The sequence below is a fragment of the Sylvia atricapilla genome, chromosome 3 (assembly GCF_009819655.1).
Source record: "Sylvia atricapilla isolate bSylAtr1 chromosome 3, bSylAtr1.pri, whole genome shotgun sequence".
NCBI lineage: Eukaryota > Metazoa > Chordata > Aves > Passeriformes > Sylviidae > Sylvia > Sylvia atricapilla.
The window spans coordinates 81,703,199-81,719,124 of record NC_089142.1 but is presented as its reverse complement, the minus strand read 5'-3'; the positions used below and the strand labels follow the sequence as shown (position 1 = coordinate 81,719,124).

General features: G+C 36.3%; 1 protein-coding gene across 2 annotated transcripts in view; it reads right to left on the bottom strand.

Annotated features, from left to right (window-relative positions):
• AKT3 (AKT serine/threonine kinase 3) overlaps nucleotides 1-15,926 on the bottom strand; it is a 147,401-nt gene that overhangs the window by 12,212 nt on the left and 119,263 nt on the right. For both annotated transcript variants that reach the window (XM_066315970.1, XM_066315971.1), the window contains exons 11-12: nucleotides 5,158-5,372; nucleotides 2,439-2,526 (exon numbers count right to left, since the gene is read on the bottom strand). In XM_066315970.1, the coding sequence (XP_066172067.1) occupies nucleotides 2,439-2,526; nucleotides 5,158-5,372 (303 nt within the window). The remainder of the gene's footprint in view (nucleotides 1-2,438; nucleotides 2,527-5,157; nucleotides 5,373-15,926) is intronic.

The window sequence follows — 15,926 nt, the reverse complement described above, 5'->3', positions numbered from 1 at the left end:
TAATAATTCCATTTGACCATTTGGATCCATTTGACCTGACAGAGCTGTGGTCTGTCACATGAAATACATTAAATAGTTTACAGATATATAATTCTGTTTCTAATAACATCAGTAAAGTGATAACCCAGCAAAATGATAAAATTAGAGGCAGAGGAGCGCAATGTGCACATTTACAAAACTATCACCCAACAACTACTCAGAGTACACATGATTTTTTGGTTTTCTTTACTCTGAAAGTGAACTTCAGTTCTTTCATTTCTAACAGAAATAAATTCCTGAAATTCAGCCAGAAAATTACACTGCCGTGGTGCTTAAAATTACTATGAAATATTTTTACAATGCAAATAATTGTATCAATTTCAAGTGACCCTACTGCTGAAGACTCTACATTCAACAACAAACAGCAACAGAAGCAAGCATAGAATAAATCTACTTAAAAATCAAATTTATTTGAGATATTTTAGAATACCAAAATTCCTCAAAAATATTCATATAAGCATTCTAATGAACATACGTGATGAAAGTTCATTAACCTTATTACTATCTTTGAGGATTATATTTCAGAGCACAGCCCTTGAAATCTGCAGTGTGTGCCGAGACTGTGTGTGCCGAAAGAACAACTGGATATTTTAACCAGGCAAACAGCTTTGTATGGAACAAATAAGAACAAAACTATTTTTAATTAAACAGAAAAGCACACTGTCTGTCAGAAGTCATCTTCATGACTTGTTTTTTCATAAAGGACATACTGTGTGCTAATATTGCACAAAAGCAATTCCTATCATCCTTGAAGTGAACTGTTCAACTGAAGAAATTCAGTTGATATTTCACTGACAAATTTAGTTTCTCAAAGCAACAGTGTCCAGAGGAAACAGAGAATGACTAGAGTTTCTCTAGTTATGATATCCCAATAAGCCATATCCACTTCCATGAGCATAAAAGCAAAGTGTTGGCATTTATATATCTTTATATATATTTTTTTTAATCTGTAAAATGCCTCCTTTTACTTTAATAGCTAAAGATGATCTTGACTGAAATGCATTTGCCATGTTCATTTGGAAAGAATCAAGGCACAAGCAATTAAGAGTATCTATATATTCTTAACTAAATAAGATGCTGAACACAGCGTAGAACTGAAAGTTCTATTTCTAATGTGAGATAATTAACGAACGTTTTTCAGGAGAGCAAGAATAATCTAACAGCTTTTTTTTCCTCATCCACTCCTAGCATACTGCAATCCTATTGATTTTAGTGTTTTTTTGGGGTTTTTTTACTCTAGGAAGGTCCTCAATTTTTATTTTTAGATTTTTATCCTCACAGTGCTTCTCTACAATGCCCTTACATAACCAACCAGTGGTTGAGCTCATAAAGTAACCTGATTAATATACTTGCTCTGATTATTTATTGTAGAGTTTCTTGAAACCTTGTGATACTGCCAGGGAGAAATCACACTTATATCAAGTAATTTCAGAATACCATATTTTGTATCATCATATACAGGCTTTTATTTCGATTCCGGTATTTGTCAGAGAAGCTACCACACCAACAACCACACATTTTTAAAATTCCAGTTCAACAACAACTGAAAAAACAGTTTGTATCATTGACATTGTAGCATAAACATATTCTGCTCAGTCGTATGTCTTCCATTTTCCTTTTATTTGAGCAAAGCAAGAAAAAAGAAGAAAAAACTATCTTTTAAAATTACGCATCTCAACTGGCAGATTAACAATGTAAAACAGTTGGGGAAAAAAGAAAAGTCTTTATCAAAATAGAAAGGGTTTATAGCAACAAGTAAATTCTTACAGAAATACTGAGATAAAATCAGTTTCTGTATATAAAACAACTTAAGTTGAATTGAGTTTCACTCCCAAGTAAGATAAATTCATTTTCTAAAATCACTCCCAAAGTGTTGATCATTACAGGAACAGGACTGAGTTTGGAGAAAACTGCTCCAGTTTAATTCCCAGCACTTGCCTTCTCCACAAGCTGTTTCGGCTCAGTGTTTTAACACTATTTTAATTTTCTTAGATATCTCTTTAAGTTTGAAAAGGGTTTGTACTTATATATAAACAATCAGAAAGTAGATTTTTGCTCTGAGTTCCTTATGATCATCTAATTTCCCTTTTTCATAAAACAACCTTTCACTAAAAGGGCAGATATAAAATGACAGATCAGGATAAATTTGGATATGTACATAACAAAAGGTTTAGGTTAGTTGGCAAAATTTACTTCTGGTGAATTGACAAATTATTACTTACGAATTAAAACACAAAGATTAGGTAAGTACACCTTCTTCGGAATAAGTATTAACTTGTATTAACACAAAAAAGTTGCAAAGAAGACATTACTAACTCCAGAAAACAGCAGATAGTCTATGACTATCACTGAAACCACCTTGCAGAAGCCAGATTATTCAAAGCCATATAAAGACGTACCTTTTTATCATATACATCTTGCCAGTTTACTCCAGCAAAGAAACTGTGACGCATGATTTCTTTTGCATCATCTGGGCCTCCACCAAGTCTAAAGAGAGTGGGGGGAAAAAAAAAATCACATATTAAACTTCTATAGGGAGATCAAGTTATTTGTTATGGTTGGAAGAGTGACCATTTCCTTTTGACTATCTAGGAACAATTCTCACCCAATTAACATGAAATTTTCACCTGTTTAATATGAAATCTGGTGATCTTGAGAGAATGAGCATTTGAGATAGTGGAAGTATCCATGCCATGCTTTTTGATTATTCCAACTACAGTGTTCATTACTGTCCATGATGAGCTTTTTTAGTAATTCATTAATTTTAAAAACGTACTTAAGTTTAGTTTGCTTGAAAGCCCAACTAATGTCCTGGCACTATTGAAAACCCAAACTAACCCAATAATGCTGATATAAAATTTTGCCAAAGCCGTGCCAGGCACTGAATCAGTAATGACTTGTGCATGATTTTTATACAGTGTTCAGTGCTGTTGCATCTGGGTGCTGTAACAATTAACCAATTACCATAAAATAGTCTCAATCTGAGTCAATTAGTATAAATTAATAAATTGTAGGCCTGCTGAGAAAAGTTATTTAAAGGCCATTGTAAATAACCGCACTACTTGCTGCGGCCTGCAGCTTGCCAAAGCCAGACTCTGTCTGGTAAATCATCTTAGGAAGTGGATTTCACCTACTTTGGGTGAACTCACTCTTTGTTTGAGCTCACAAAAGTGGTCACTGCTGCCAAAAGAGGAGTGTCCTGCCCAAGTCTCCTCTGACTTGCATCTACAGCATCATTCCCACTTGATGACTGTGAGCAGAATCAGCTCCTTAACCTGGAGAAAAACTAACCCTGACATGAGAATAGGAGAACTGGCCAATTTTTGTTCCATTAGCAAATCCGCTTTGACTCGACAAGCTGAGTGAGCTCCCATGAGCTGCTGTTGTTGGTTGAGAAAAAACCTCACATCCAGGGATGGGAACCTCTGTCCTTCTCAACAGCACATCGACTTTCAGGACTGCTCCGCTCTCATCTAACTTCTCCCTGAGACTGGGGATCCTACTGCCCTAACAGAAGGAAGCTGCAGCAGAAAAAAAGCTCCTCTTAACTTAATAAGCAGACCATACGTGTTAAATGTTAACAAGAAGCGTGACAAAAACTGTATGTGTTTCATTAAAAGGAACTGCTTAAGATATAAGGACAAATTCTGAAGGCAAACAATTAAGATAAATTCCTTTCTAAAGCACTTATTGTAAGGAGGAATAATTTCCACAACCAAGAAAAGTCTGCTTTGGTATTACCCTGCTGCCAAATTTCAAAAATATTCTGCACTACTACGTCAGTCTTGCAATAACTGAGTGTAAAGTTATTCTAATTTTCAAGCTGTATTCCTCCTTGTTTCTCAATCACTCATTGTAAAATTCTCAAAATCTTGGCAAAACATGGCAGTTAGCCTTCAGTCTCCAGACTTCTCTCAATATCTTCTAGCTGCTCACAAAAAAGCTGAGTTGTGTTAATCTCTGTGTTCCTCCTGTATTTAGCATTAGCTAGCACAAGAACTTGAATATAAATAAGTTTCTAAATATAAATCTGTAATAAACACTACTGTCTGCAAAGATTAATTACAAGGAAGCATCTTTCCAGTTCTAAAGGTTAATATATTTGATGGGTCAGATTGTTTGGAGGTTAAAAAGCATAAGGAGTTGCTACAGTAACACAGTTTTGCTCTACTCTGCTGGTATTTGGCTCGCTGGTCAGTTTGCTTTTCCTGTATAGAGTAAGTTCAGCTGGAGCAGCCAAGCTGACCACTTCTGCTGTCCCACCTGCTGCACTCGCTGCATCCAGGCAAATCCCTTGGAGAGACACAACAACCAGCCCTGCCCTGAGTCCCTGTGGGCCATGCCCACTACTCAAAACTTCTTGAGAACAACCAGCAGCTGAAGGAGGATTAGAGAAGAAAGGCAGACAATGTCTGCTGCCCTAAAACATGCCAAGAGACTCACAAGAATGTCAAAGATTTTAAGGGGAAGAAAGGTACCTACAGACAAATCCCACTGATTCACAAAGTGACAGATTTTAGAGCCACGGAAGACTGGACACTGCTGCTCCAGTACTGGAGCCACTGGAAAATGGCTCTCCTGGGCAACAATTCCAGAGGAAAAAGCCCACCACAACTGGGTGACACTTGCTTTTCCTTCTTTCAAACTGCCCTCTTCAAATTTCACTCCAGTTGTATTCTTTAACAAATTACTAATTTAATGGTCCAATATGTGATTTATTTATGTGCCCTAATAAATGTAGCTGTGATCACCAAGGACAAGTGCTACATTCCCCATGGGACAATGCAATGAACTCAGAATTAAGTTATACTGGGAAAAATAATTGAGATCTTTCCCTTGTTGAAGCACACATTCTGCAAATCTGAAGAGACCCCTGTGTTTGCTGTGAATGATTTTAAAAGTTTGTCTTCCATAAGTTTTACTTCCTTTCACTTGTTAAATTCATTTTGTAAATCGCTGCTGGACTGAAAAAATCGAAGTCTGAGACTGCAGGGCTGTGTATGAACCTTTCCTGTGATCGGGAAGGCCAGGAAGACCAGGCACCACAGACCTATTTTTACATTACCCAGCACAGTTACAGCATTTATCATGCCTGCATAACCAATTAATTTCACTTACCGCTTATTTGGATCCTTTATCAGTAGGCCTGATAGTAATGATTTTGCATCTGCAGACAGAGTTCGAGGAAATTTTATGTCCTCCATTAGTATCAGTTCAAATAGTTTCTCATGATCTTGGTTGTAGAAGGGTAATCTTCCACACATCATCTCATACATGACAACTCCTAATCCCCACCAGTCCACTGCACGACCATAGTCATTATCTTCTAACACCTGAGACAGAAACCAAAACCATCCTTAGAACATAAGCTATTTCATTTCAGTCTGATGCATCTTTCTATGAATGTGTTTCTGAGACTCTATTTTCACAGTATGTTGAAAGGACTCCCAGAACCTGACTCAAAACTGCAGCACTGACTCACACACCTGAGCTCACTGAAATTCCAGGCTTACCAGGCATTGCACTGCTAAAAGCAAAATTAAAAATTGACAATGACCTTCTCCAAAAAAATCATGACTTCTGTTTTTTCTCTTTTCTATGTCCTCTACCAGGCCATTTACATCATCCACATCTTTAGGAAGAGATACTAGATCTACATGGGCACTAATGCCTGAGGTAGAAGTGTGAAGCATCTGTTTGCTCAGTCACTTCCTTCTCTTTTACCCCACCTGTCTAAAGTCTCCAATTTAGAACTGTTAGAACCACCTTAATCTTATGAAGACTAGTTTTTCTATGATTTTTGTTTACATCAAAAGTCCTCAATGCCTTTCTCCCACCAGTTTCATTACATTCCATTAACTAGTCCTAACAGCTGAACTGTGCCAATGCAGAAAAATATGCCAGTGTTTATACAATACTATGGTTATTACAAAACTATGCTTACAGGGTATTATTTAAACACAGAAACTGGTAACATTTATGTATTTTGTTAACATAATGTCACTGATGTTGTGTACCTAAAACAAGTTTATTCCACAGCCCTACTCCTGACAGAAAAATGGAATAAGAAGTTTAAGCAGGATTTCATGATCTTAATACACCTCCATATTAAATTGCAGACATGGAGACAACATAACAACAGCAATCACCCCTAAAAATCCTAAGCAATAAGGAAATTGAAGTTTACTGAATATATAATTCCAATTTCTATGAATTTCTAGTAGATCATGCCCCTTCATACAAAAAAGATGAAACAGAAGTCAAGAAATCTTAAAACAGGAGGCACTGTGACTGTGTGTGTCAAATAGCCAATATCTGCTGCAGAAGAGCTATCAAAAAAACTTAAAACAAGAAACAAAAAACCTTGAAACAATAATAAATAGAAAATAGAAAAATCAAAGAAATGCAACTAATAGAGTAGAAATACATTTGTACAGAATGTAAATACTTCTTTATAGAGAACTGTTACTGTATCACAAAAGGCAGATTCTGAAAGGCAGCATCCTATGACTGATTTTTTAAAAAAGAACAAACCAACAACAAACTAATCCCCAGAAAAAAAAATACTTTTTACAACACACATGCAATCACCATCACAAAGAGCTCCTCCAGATTCAAACTGTAAACAGACATACAGGAATAGTCATTTGGATACTTGGTAGTGAAAAAAAATCTTTCAGTCTTTAATGAATAAGACAACCTCTACAATTTCAGGAATACCTTTATCCATAAGTAGGTTATCTTGCAATTGTATAAAATGGGTAATAAAGGGGAGTTGAGCTCATTTATCTGCCTGTCCTCTTGCTCCCCCAGTAAACCCAAGCTTGCTCTGAAGTATCTGGGATGTGCTGTTAGCAGAAGCAACATGCAGTCTGACCCAGTATGGCAATTTTGGAAATCCCACAGTAATTAATGCAATCATGCTCCTACTTTTCACTATCCTTAAGGATTAGTAGTGGAAATAAGAAGAAAAGAAGCATATTAAACATCCTTCTTGTGTATTTAAGATTAAAAAAATCATAAATATTAACACATTAACACATATGATTTACAACTGTGCCAAAACAAACAGACTCATTACATCATTGATATTTCCAAATAGAGGATGAAATTTTGGAAAGTGTAAAATACAACAAATTATCTGAATAAGTACATATGACAGAACTAACTAAAATAACTCCTGCATTTTAAAATTAATTAAATGTTTTATGAGTTGGAGCATATTGCGATCTATTTGCCGAAAAACTGTATATGAAATCTGTGACGCTTTTCTTTAAATCACCACTTCTTTTGCCACAGAATAAAAGCATTATATATTTTTTCTGCTATAGCTATTAGCACTGTTACTGTTTTCTTTTGTAGTAAAATACATAAAACTGTGAGATAGTGGTAGATTCTTTTCACAAGTAAGCTGAGGTTTGGGTTTATAAAAGAAGGCGACAGGAAAATAAAACATATCATTCTCTGAACAAGGCAAATCACATGGCCAACAGCTAAAGCAAATTGTATTTGCAGCTTTACGTAATTTATGCAGGACTTTACCTAATAATAATAAAAAGTATGAACAACCTTTTGCTGCATTCCCACAACAGCAACAAAACAGTGGTACAAAGAAAGAGCCAAATGTGATTTTTAACCTCTTTTTACATAAAATCATAAAAAAGCATAAAAACTGGATTAACTGCCTCCCAAACCCACATATCACCAGCCGGGTTCTCATCCCCAGCTGGCAAAACTGGCAACTCTTTATTTTTGTTTAAATACCTGGTTTACAGCCAGCCAGACAAGCAAGAGCATCAAAATGGTTTCATTTAGGCAAAAGGAAAACAGCCTGAAAATAGTGTAAATAAAGCAAGATAAAGCTCAACTTACTTTAACATAAATGTAATAAAATTGTGCATAATGCATTCACAGTGAAGATACACTATTATTTCTGTTAAGTAATTTGTAATCTTCATGGTGTTTAAAACTCCAGGACCTGTAGACTGTGTCAAACCAATGGAAGTGAAGTGCTGGAATCTAGCAGCTCCTACAACCAAATCTATGCAGTTAGGGCAGGCATGAGAACATGTCCGTACACACTGCCCTAGCATTACAGAATCCTTTCCAAACAGTCCTTGGATTTGAGGGATTTGGTTTTAATTACACTGAACATAGGTCAAGAAAGCTTCGATTCAGTGCTAAAATGAACGTGGCATGCAGCTGCAGGTTTTGCACTTATAAATAATTCAATCTCTTGCCCACCATGAAGTAGATACCTGCTTTTAGAAAAGTCTCCTTTGGTTGTGAGGAGTGATACGGCTGTCTCTCCAGTAGCTGTGGGACACCTTTGCATATGTGGGGTACCAGCCTAAGCACTCAGGCAGACAGTGTAAGTTTGATCTCTTGGACTCTGTATGCTGCCCTTAAGAGCTGCCTCCACCAGCCAATTCTTGTTTCTTGCTGTAAGGACACACAAATCTATCTTTAAGCAAATGCCCTGCACTAACAACCCAATCCCTCCATGGTCACAGCAGGACAGGCAGCAGGCCCACCAAAACCATCGTAGAGGGCACAAGGTCAACCACTCTGTGTCTGCTGTAAAGCAATGTATTGGTTATTTCCTGGCAGTACAACACAAACTCACCAGTGCTCTCAGAAAGAGCACCTGCACTGACTACATACTCACGTCAGGCATGTCTCCATAAAGTAAAGATAGACTTACTTGTTTTCTTCCACAAAATTTGTTTAAATGGTCAGATCATTCAGAATTATGATTTCCCTTCTTTCGTGCTCTTCACATATGTGGGGTGCCCAAATCCAAACCACCTTGCCAAGATCTAGGTGAGGTTTTAGAATACAAGAGCTCCAGCACAATGTGACATCAGTGTGTGGATAAGCATTTTAGTCATCCACCCCTGACATAATCACTGCACCCAAGTGACTTCCCATCACTGAGCAAAGCAGGTGGAGTCACTGCAATTCAGTCTGGATGATACCACAGAACATGGGAAATAAAATTCAATAAATTGCCATCATTTTTACAACTTGGGGAAATCTTACTCCATTTGTTTTCAGGGCTCTAGTTCAACAACTGGTTCTTTCATAGGCAGTGCCAGCCTAATTCAGGCTCTTGTTTCTGTTCTCTCACCACAGCTTCCCTTACCTTGTCAAAACTATGCAACATACTACATCAGACAGTCAAAAAAAAAAAAAAAAAAAAAAAAAAAGGGGGGGGGGGGGGAATGAAGTTTCCCCCTAGATTATTTTTCACCTGATTCAAGTTTTCTGACCTAAGGCATACAATTGCCATGCGAACAGTTGCAGTAGCACAAGTGAGAACATGGGCAGCATCAGGTGTGGCTGCAGAAAGAAACGCTTGCCAATCTCTGCCCCAAAGTTACACTGACACAGAAGTTATACTGACTCTGCCAGTTTTTCCTGCACACACAGACAGCTGTAACAGCTGTGCTCACTTAGGGTGAAGATTAAGGCCCTGCTTCTCTTCCCAACCTGCATTTCTCTAAAGCACTCCAGCAATATAACAGGGTTCCAAAGCAGGCATAAACTCACTGCTACACTGAAACCACTACAGTTTTTCCAGGCATTGTAGCTCCTCTAACTCCCACCTATGCCTGCAGTGCAAGGACACAGCCTGCGTTTATATGGGTGCTTTTAAAAACAGCTGCAGAGCTGCCACTGAAGTTTGTATTTTCCCTTCTTATATAAATATGCAAAAGGTTAAGTAACACATACACTTTCTAACAAGCAAGAAACATTAGCCAGGCATCTGCCGCCAGGCATTTGCAGGTACTTAAGTGCTTTTATGGATCTTTTAGAGGCTTTGGACAACATTAGAGCTTCAGCAAAGGGAGAGCTATTTATTTACCTTAATTTTTTTATCTGTGTTGTGGTCAAAAGGCCACAATACAAACTCAAGGTTTTTTTAATTTACTGAGATAGCAGTAAACAAGGGAAAACAAAGTATTCTGTAGTGATTCCACTGTCTCTGCACACCTTGGGATTTCTGGAGAGTTTTACTGGGAATGACCAAGTGTACAATGGGATAGTGCTTTGTACACAGAACAGACTGTAAAGCCCTACATCCAAAATAAACAATTCAGTTCACAGATCAACCTTTCCCTTTGTGATGATTAAGAGAACACAAACACACTGCAGGACTGCTAAGATCACAGTAATTCAATCGTGGTTTCCCCTCACACATAACAATTCAGTTTGTTGGCAAGTAATTACCGATCAATGAAGAAAAATACTCTTGTATTTACATTTATTGACAAAAAGAGCACTATCTTATCTATCTTATCTATTCCCCAATGCTGAGAAGCCCACTGTCTTGTACCTGAAAAAAAAGATTGTTACTACCACTGGAAGTTTTCTCTTTTCCAAAAAATAAAACCCACAGAAAGAACTTCTTCCTTTATTTCACCAGTGGTGATAGATTTTAATCTTCAGGTTTATTAGTCAATACATCTCCAGTACCTTTGCTTTATGCATGTCACTCCTTTAAGAGCCTAACATACAGTCCACAGAATTTGATGTCCATTTAATTTTATGGTGAAAACCAGTGAAAATATACCTTTTATTATCTTCATTGCTTCAGCAGCTAAGAGGTGAAATGTTTTTTGGAGGTAACAGCTTGAGGCACATCTGCAAACTCCAATTTACAAGGGCTATGGGCAGAGACATAGGAAGCTGACAACTTAATGTCAAAGAGAAATTGATACATACACACGCAACACAAGTTTCTGTGAAAATAATTTTTTTAGGATGTGAGCCAGCACTATAAGAAGTGAAGTCTGTGACGATCTTAAGTCAATCAAGTACTTCCACTTGCCCTAGGTGGAAACTAGAATTCTCCTATACTTTATTAATCACAGAACACCAAACAAGGTGTGACCAGCTCAGACAAACTGAGCTCAACGTAGAAAATCCCTCAATCCTGTCCTCATTGCAATTTCTTGATATACAGCATCCCTGATGAGCAGTGTTTGGAAGTTTTTTGGTTGCACAGAAGAAATTCACACCATCAAGAGCTGCATTTACCACACACATCTAAATGGTACTTAGTTGCTGTAACTTCCGGACTCTACTAACACAAATCTAGCAGTAACCTTGACCATGAAAGGCTTTGTAAAATTTATTGTCAATCCTATACAAAGGGTTATCAGCATCGAGTTTTCTATCTAAAAAAACAATATCAAAATATTGGACTCATACTTTGTGCTAGATAATCAAGGCAACTTAGCAGAAATGCCATTACATTTTTGACCTAGTAATGTTTCTCCTAATCCATTAGATAGAGACCTTCAGATAGGACATTAGAAGTAGCTTGTTGCTCAATCAATAATTTTGACAGAACAGATGGGAAAATATTTAAACATCTAAACAAACTGTCTGCACACCTATGTTGTGAAAGAAAACTGAGAACTTGGATACACCAATGTACTGTTAATTTAAGAGGGAAAAAACTGTTTTCAATTAACCTTACAGTTCAGGTGGAGTGTATGCTCCTTAAGCATTCCTGGTAACCCTTCACACATTTTTATTGCTATAGTTGTTGGTCTGATAATAAATATTCACCCACATATTCTTCAACAGAAATTAAAAAGTATATTTGCTAGAACTCTCTATCATCTCTGTTAACAATTACAATGAGAAAGTTTATGATATAACATTAATGAACAAAGGTAATAAATACACATTTCTTCACAGACACACACTTTTACCCGGATTTATAAAAATCCATTCTGCAGAAGGGTGTTTTCACCAAGAATTATACAATTCAGTTACTATAACTGCATCTTGGTATGAAAAGTGAAGTATTGCTACATCAATAGTGAAAAAAACCCACTTAAATGAACGCTTACTGGCTTTATGATACTCAGCTGAAAAGACAAAATGTCAAGGTTATAGATACCCTGGGAAATAGACAGCTGAGATTTTTCCACTGCTCTAATTTTTGCAAGTAGTTTTTCTCCATTTTGTATCCAGTTTGCACCTTTTTTTTTTTTTTTTTTTTTTTTTTTTTTTTTTTTTTTTTTTACTTCTGGCTCTAATGTAAATTGTAATGTAAATTGTAATGTCTTCCTATTACATTTCTGTGTTCAAGATTTTGCCCACCTCACCTAGCTTTTTGTTATGTACCCTTAAAAATATATATAGGAAAACATTGTTTCTTCATTAATTGGCACATGTGCTGTATCAGAAACAGTATATTCTGGTATAAATGTGAATTAAGCAAAGCTTCCTAGGGTAAAGAGCATGCAATCCTAATTAATGCATTTAACCTCCTAGAAGACACAGACTTCAGTAGAATTCAAAACAGAAAAGGAGAAGAGTATATTGAATGTTTGAATATTTACTGATGTTAAATGGCATTTGTTCAGCTTTTGTTTATGCTTCATTACTCTCAGAAAAACAAAAGGCTTTTGCTGAGATGGAAATAATGTTTGTATTGATTAAATGAAAATTAATGAAAAAGTTTCAAGCAATGTTATTTAAACAGTCTTTATAAGAATTGTCATACTTGTTTTGCAAAAAAACCTGTTTCATTAGAAAATTGCTCTCTGCTTTAAAGTTCTGGTTTGAATACAAAAGTTTGTTTATGGGCAGTGTTGAGTTAACCTCTTTTCTAGTATTCTGTTTATTATTTTTGCATATTTGTTATGTCTTTTCCCTTGAGAAGTCTGACACTGTGTGTGGACAACTGATTTTTGTGACTGGGGAGATTACCCAGGTAGCATGAAAATGCAAATTCTTATTACATTATTGCTTATCTGCTTCCAGGAGAAAGTCTAATTTTTGTGACAGTTTATCTGACATTGCAGCAACTCTTCTGTCTGTGTAACAAAGCAATGCCTTCCTACCTTCATCTAAATGCTCACCAGGTTTTGATCTTGGTACCAGTTATAGCCAATAAATGATGATCTGCTCTGGATACCCTGCCTTGTCCACCTTTCCTCATTTTCATCTCAGGGGCCCACTGGCAATACCAAGCTCACAAAGTGCTCAAATTCAAGACACCAGCATTTTTGATGACTTAGGATCATAAGATGACAGAAAGTGGGACACTAAAACGTGATAATTGATAACCAAACAGAAAAAAGACCAAATTTAAATTTTCTTGATATCAGAGCATTTCAAGGTAAAACAACTTCTTGCATTTTCATTTCCTCATAAGGTAAAAAAATAACCTGGGGCTTGGAACTCTAAAGTAAAGAGAAAATTCCATATTGTGAATCTCCCATAAATCAGAAGGGAAAATATTTTCAGGCAAAGATGCTATTCCTCCTCAACCCCCCTTCACTTGTCCTCACCCAGAAACAAAAATGTTGCCAAATATAAAACAGACAGCTGTTCAAGAGCACATGCCAACATTAAACCACTCTTCCACAGGTAAAATAAATTCTATTGTGCCTCTGCTAAGAATCAGATTATGCATGAAGCATCTAGGTAAACACAGAGAAAATAAATTTCAACTATCCTTCTGAAGCCAAAAGAAAAATCAGTTAAGCAAAACACAACAGCACAACTACACTGTTCAGACACTGAACTATACTTTCAAGGAAACGAGAACAGGTTGTCAGAAGTTGAGGCTTTTTGATTTTTAAGCAAAGCAATCAGCCCCACCAGGAAACAGTAATGCCACATACTGTAAGTTAAGACAAACACCTACTGAAATACAAAAAGGAAAATTAATTATGGCATCAATGTTGGTAGAAGACTTGGCAATTAATATTCATCAGGTAAAATACTTTATTATTTTACAGAATAAAATAAATCTCATCACTGAAATTTTTTAAATGAAACTTTTAAATAGTTTTATCTATTTATCAATAAATAAAAATGTTGAGATTTCATTAAATTAATGCAAATGAATAAGCAAATCTTCAGCTCTCATGGTAGGCTACATCCTTAGACAGGGTCCACACAAAAGATGATTTTTTTTGTTGATTAGACCTTCCCTCTTTACTTAGCTTTACATTTGCCTGCATGAGAAAGAGGTAATGCTGCCTGTTACAGATTAGCTCTGGTCCTACAGATATCCTCATTACACATGTAATTTATTTATCATTACAATAAGAAGGTTAAAAGCTTTTTGTGACATCAGAAGAAAAATATTATCATAACCCGCACCACTGCTGATGTATTACTATAAAGAATGACCTTTTTGACAGCATTCTTTGATCATGGAACACAATTTATTTGAATTTATCATTTAAAAAGAAAGAAAGAATAAAACTATCACCTTTCTAAGTCTCTGGCTGCTAAAAATTAATGTTTTATCTTTTGACAAAACAATATTATACAACATGCTTTGCTAAATATGTATTGAACACTCATAGGTTCCATTTCTTTTTATCACTAAAGTTTTGGATTGAATTTTTTTTCCTCGGGGGGCAGGGTGGGGAGGGCACTCTATTTTGTTCATTCTAACTTGGCGATCAAAGAATTTTTATTTTTACACTATTACAGAAGTGCATTTTTCTAGGTTTCCAAAACCACCTTATTCAACCTTCCCCATCTGTCACCATCTGCTTCTTTTTAGCATGTACTTTTTGTGTGATCACATAAGCATGTGAAAAATAACTAACATTCAGATGATTGTCTGCTGGTACATTTGAGGACTGGGCATAATAAAAGTGAACTGCCAAAACGTACTTAACACTTCTAATTTTGTTGGGTCTTGCATGTAAGCTACATTTGATTTTCAAACTGTTTTACAGTTGGAAAGTTGATCAGGTACTCTAACTCAACAGTAAAACTGAGACTACATAATTAGCCCAGCACTAAAAAGATTGTATTGAAAGGCAGGAACAAAACCCAGAAATATATCCACACAAGTTCACACATCCCTCTTGACTGAGTCTGTCTGCACAATGTTGCCTGAGGCACAGGATAAGATGCTGCAAGCAGCCTACTTCTGGACAGTCTGCATGTGTCTTCTCTCCAAGCTACCACAGGACAAGGATAAAGGACTCTCATATTTACAAGGGTGTAAGAAATCTCATAGAAAATGCCCAGAGAAGCAAAGACACTAAGCCGAGGATAGAAATAAATAGAAATACAATGCAATTTCTTAACTATGCAGCAGATACTGTTGCTAGCTTTAGGTGAAAAGTAACTGGAAAATTCCATCATGGCACAAAAGCTGAATGACTGAGGTGTCTGTTTCCAGGACTCTATCATGCTATGACACAGCACTTCTGCTTGTAAATGCTCTTCTCAATACATTTTTCACAGGACAAGAACAAAGCAAAACAAGACTAAAGCTGGAGAAACAAACTTACTTCCAATCCTGTAAAAATACATTAACCTCACTTTATGAGAATAATTTCATACAATTTTTTTTTCCATCTTTTTAGAGTAGCATCACTACAGGCCTAGAAGGTCTTCAGCAAAACCACATGAACCAGAACACCAGGATGTTTTTGTCAGTGCAGACAATCTGGTAGACTGTCTCATCCTTTCTCCAAAGAAAGAGTTAACATTAAAGAAAGTAACAAAATAAAAAGAAGCAAAATAAAAACAAGAACTACCCCTTACCTAGATAAACCCTAACCATCAATCTTCCATTAGCGCTTACCAGAGGTAACAAAATATGAGTGAGAACTTGCCCTCCAGAGCACAGTGGAAAACTGAGCTCAGCAAAAAGTTTCCATCATCTCCTTTTTTCCAAGTCTTACAAGTTCACACTGGTGTTAAAACCTTGTGAACACATATCCATGTTGCAACATCTTAACAGCAGCCTTCCCTTAATTTACGCCATTTCCACAAATTCCCTTCTCCATCCAGTAGAGTTCTAGAGGTTGAAAAAATGGCACATACCTACTATTTATAAAAAAGTTGCACAGAATTTCAAAAAACACATTCCTTTGATGTCTCAA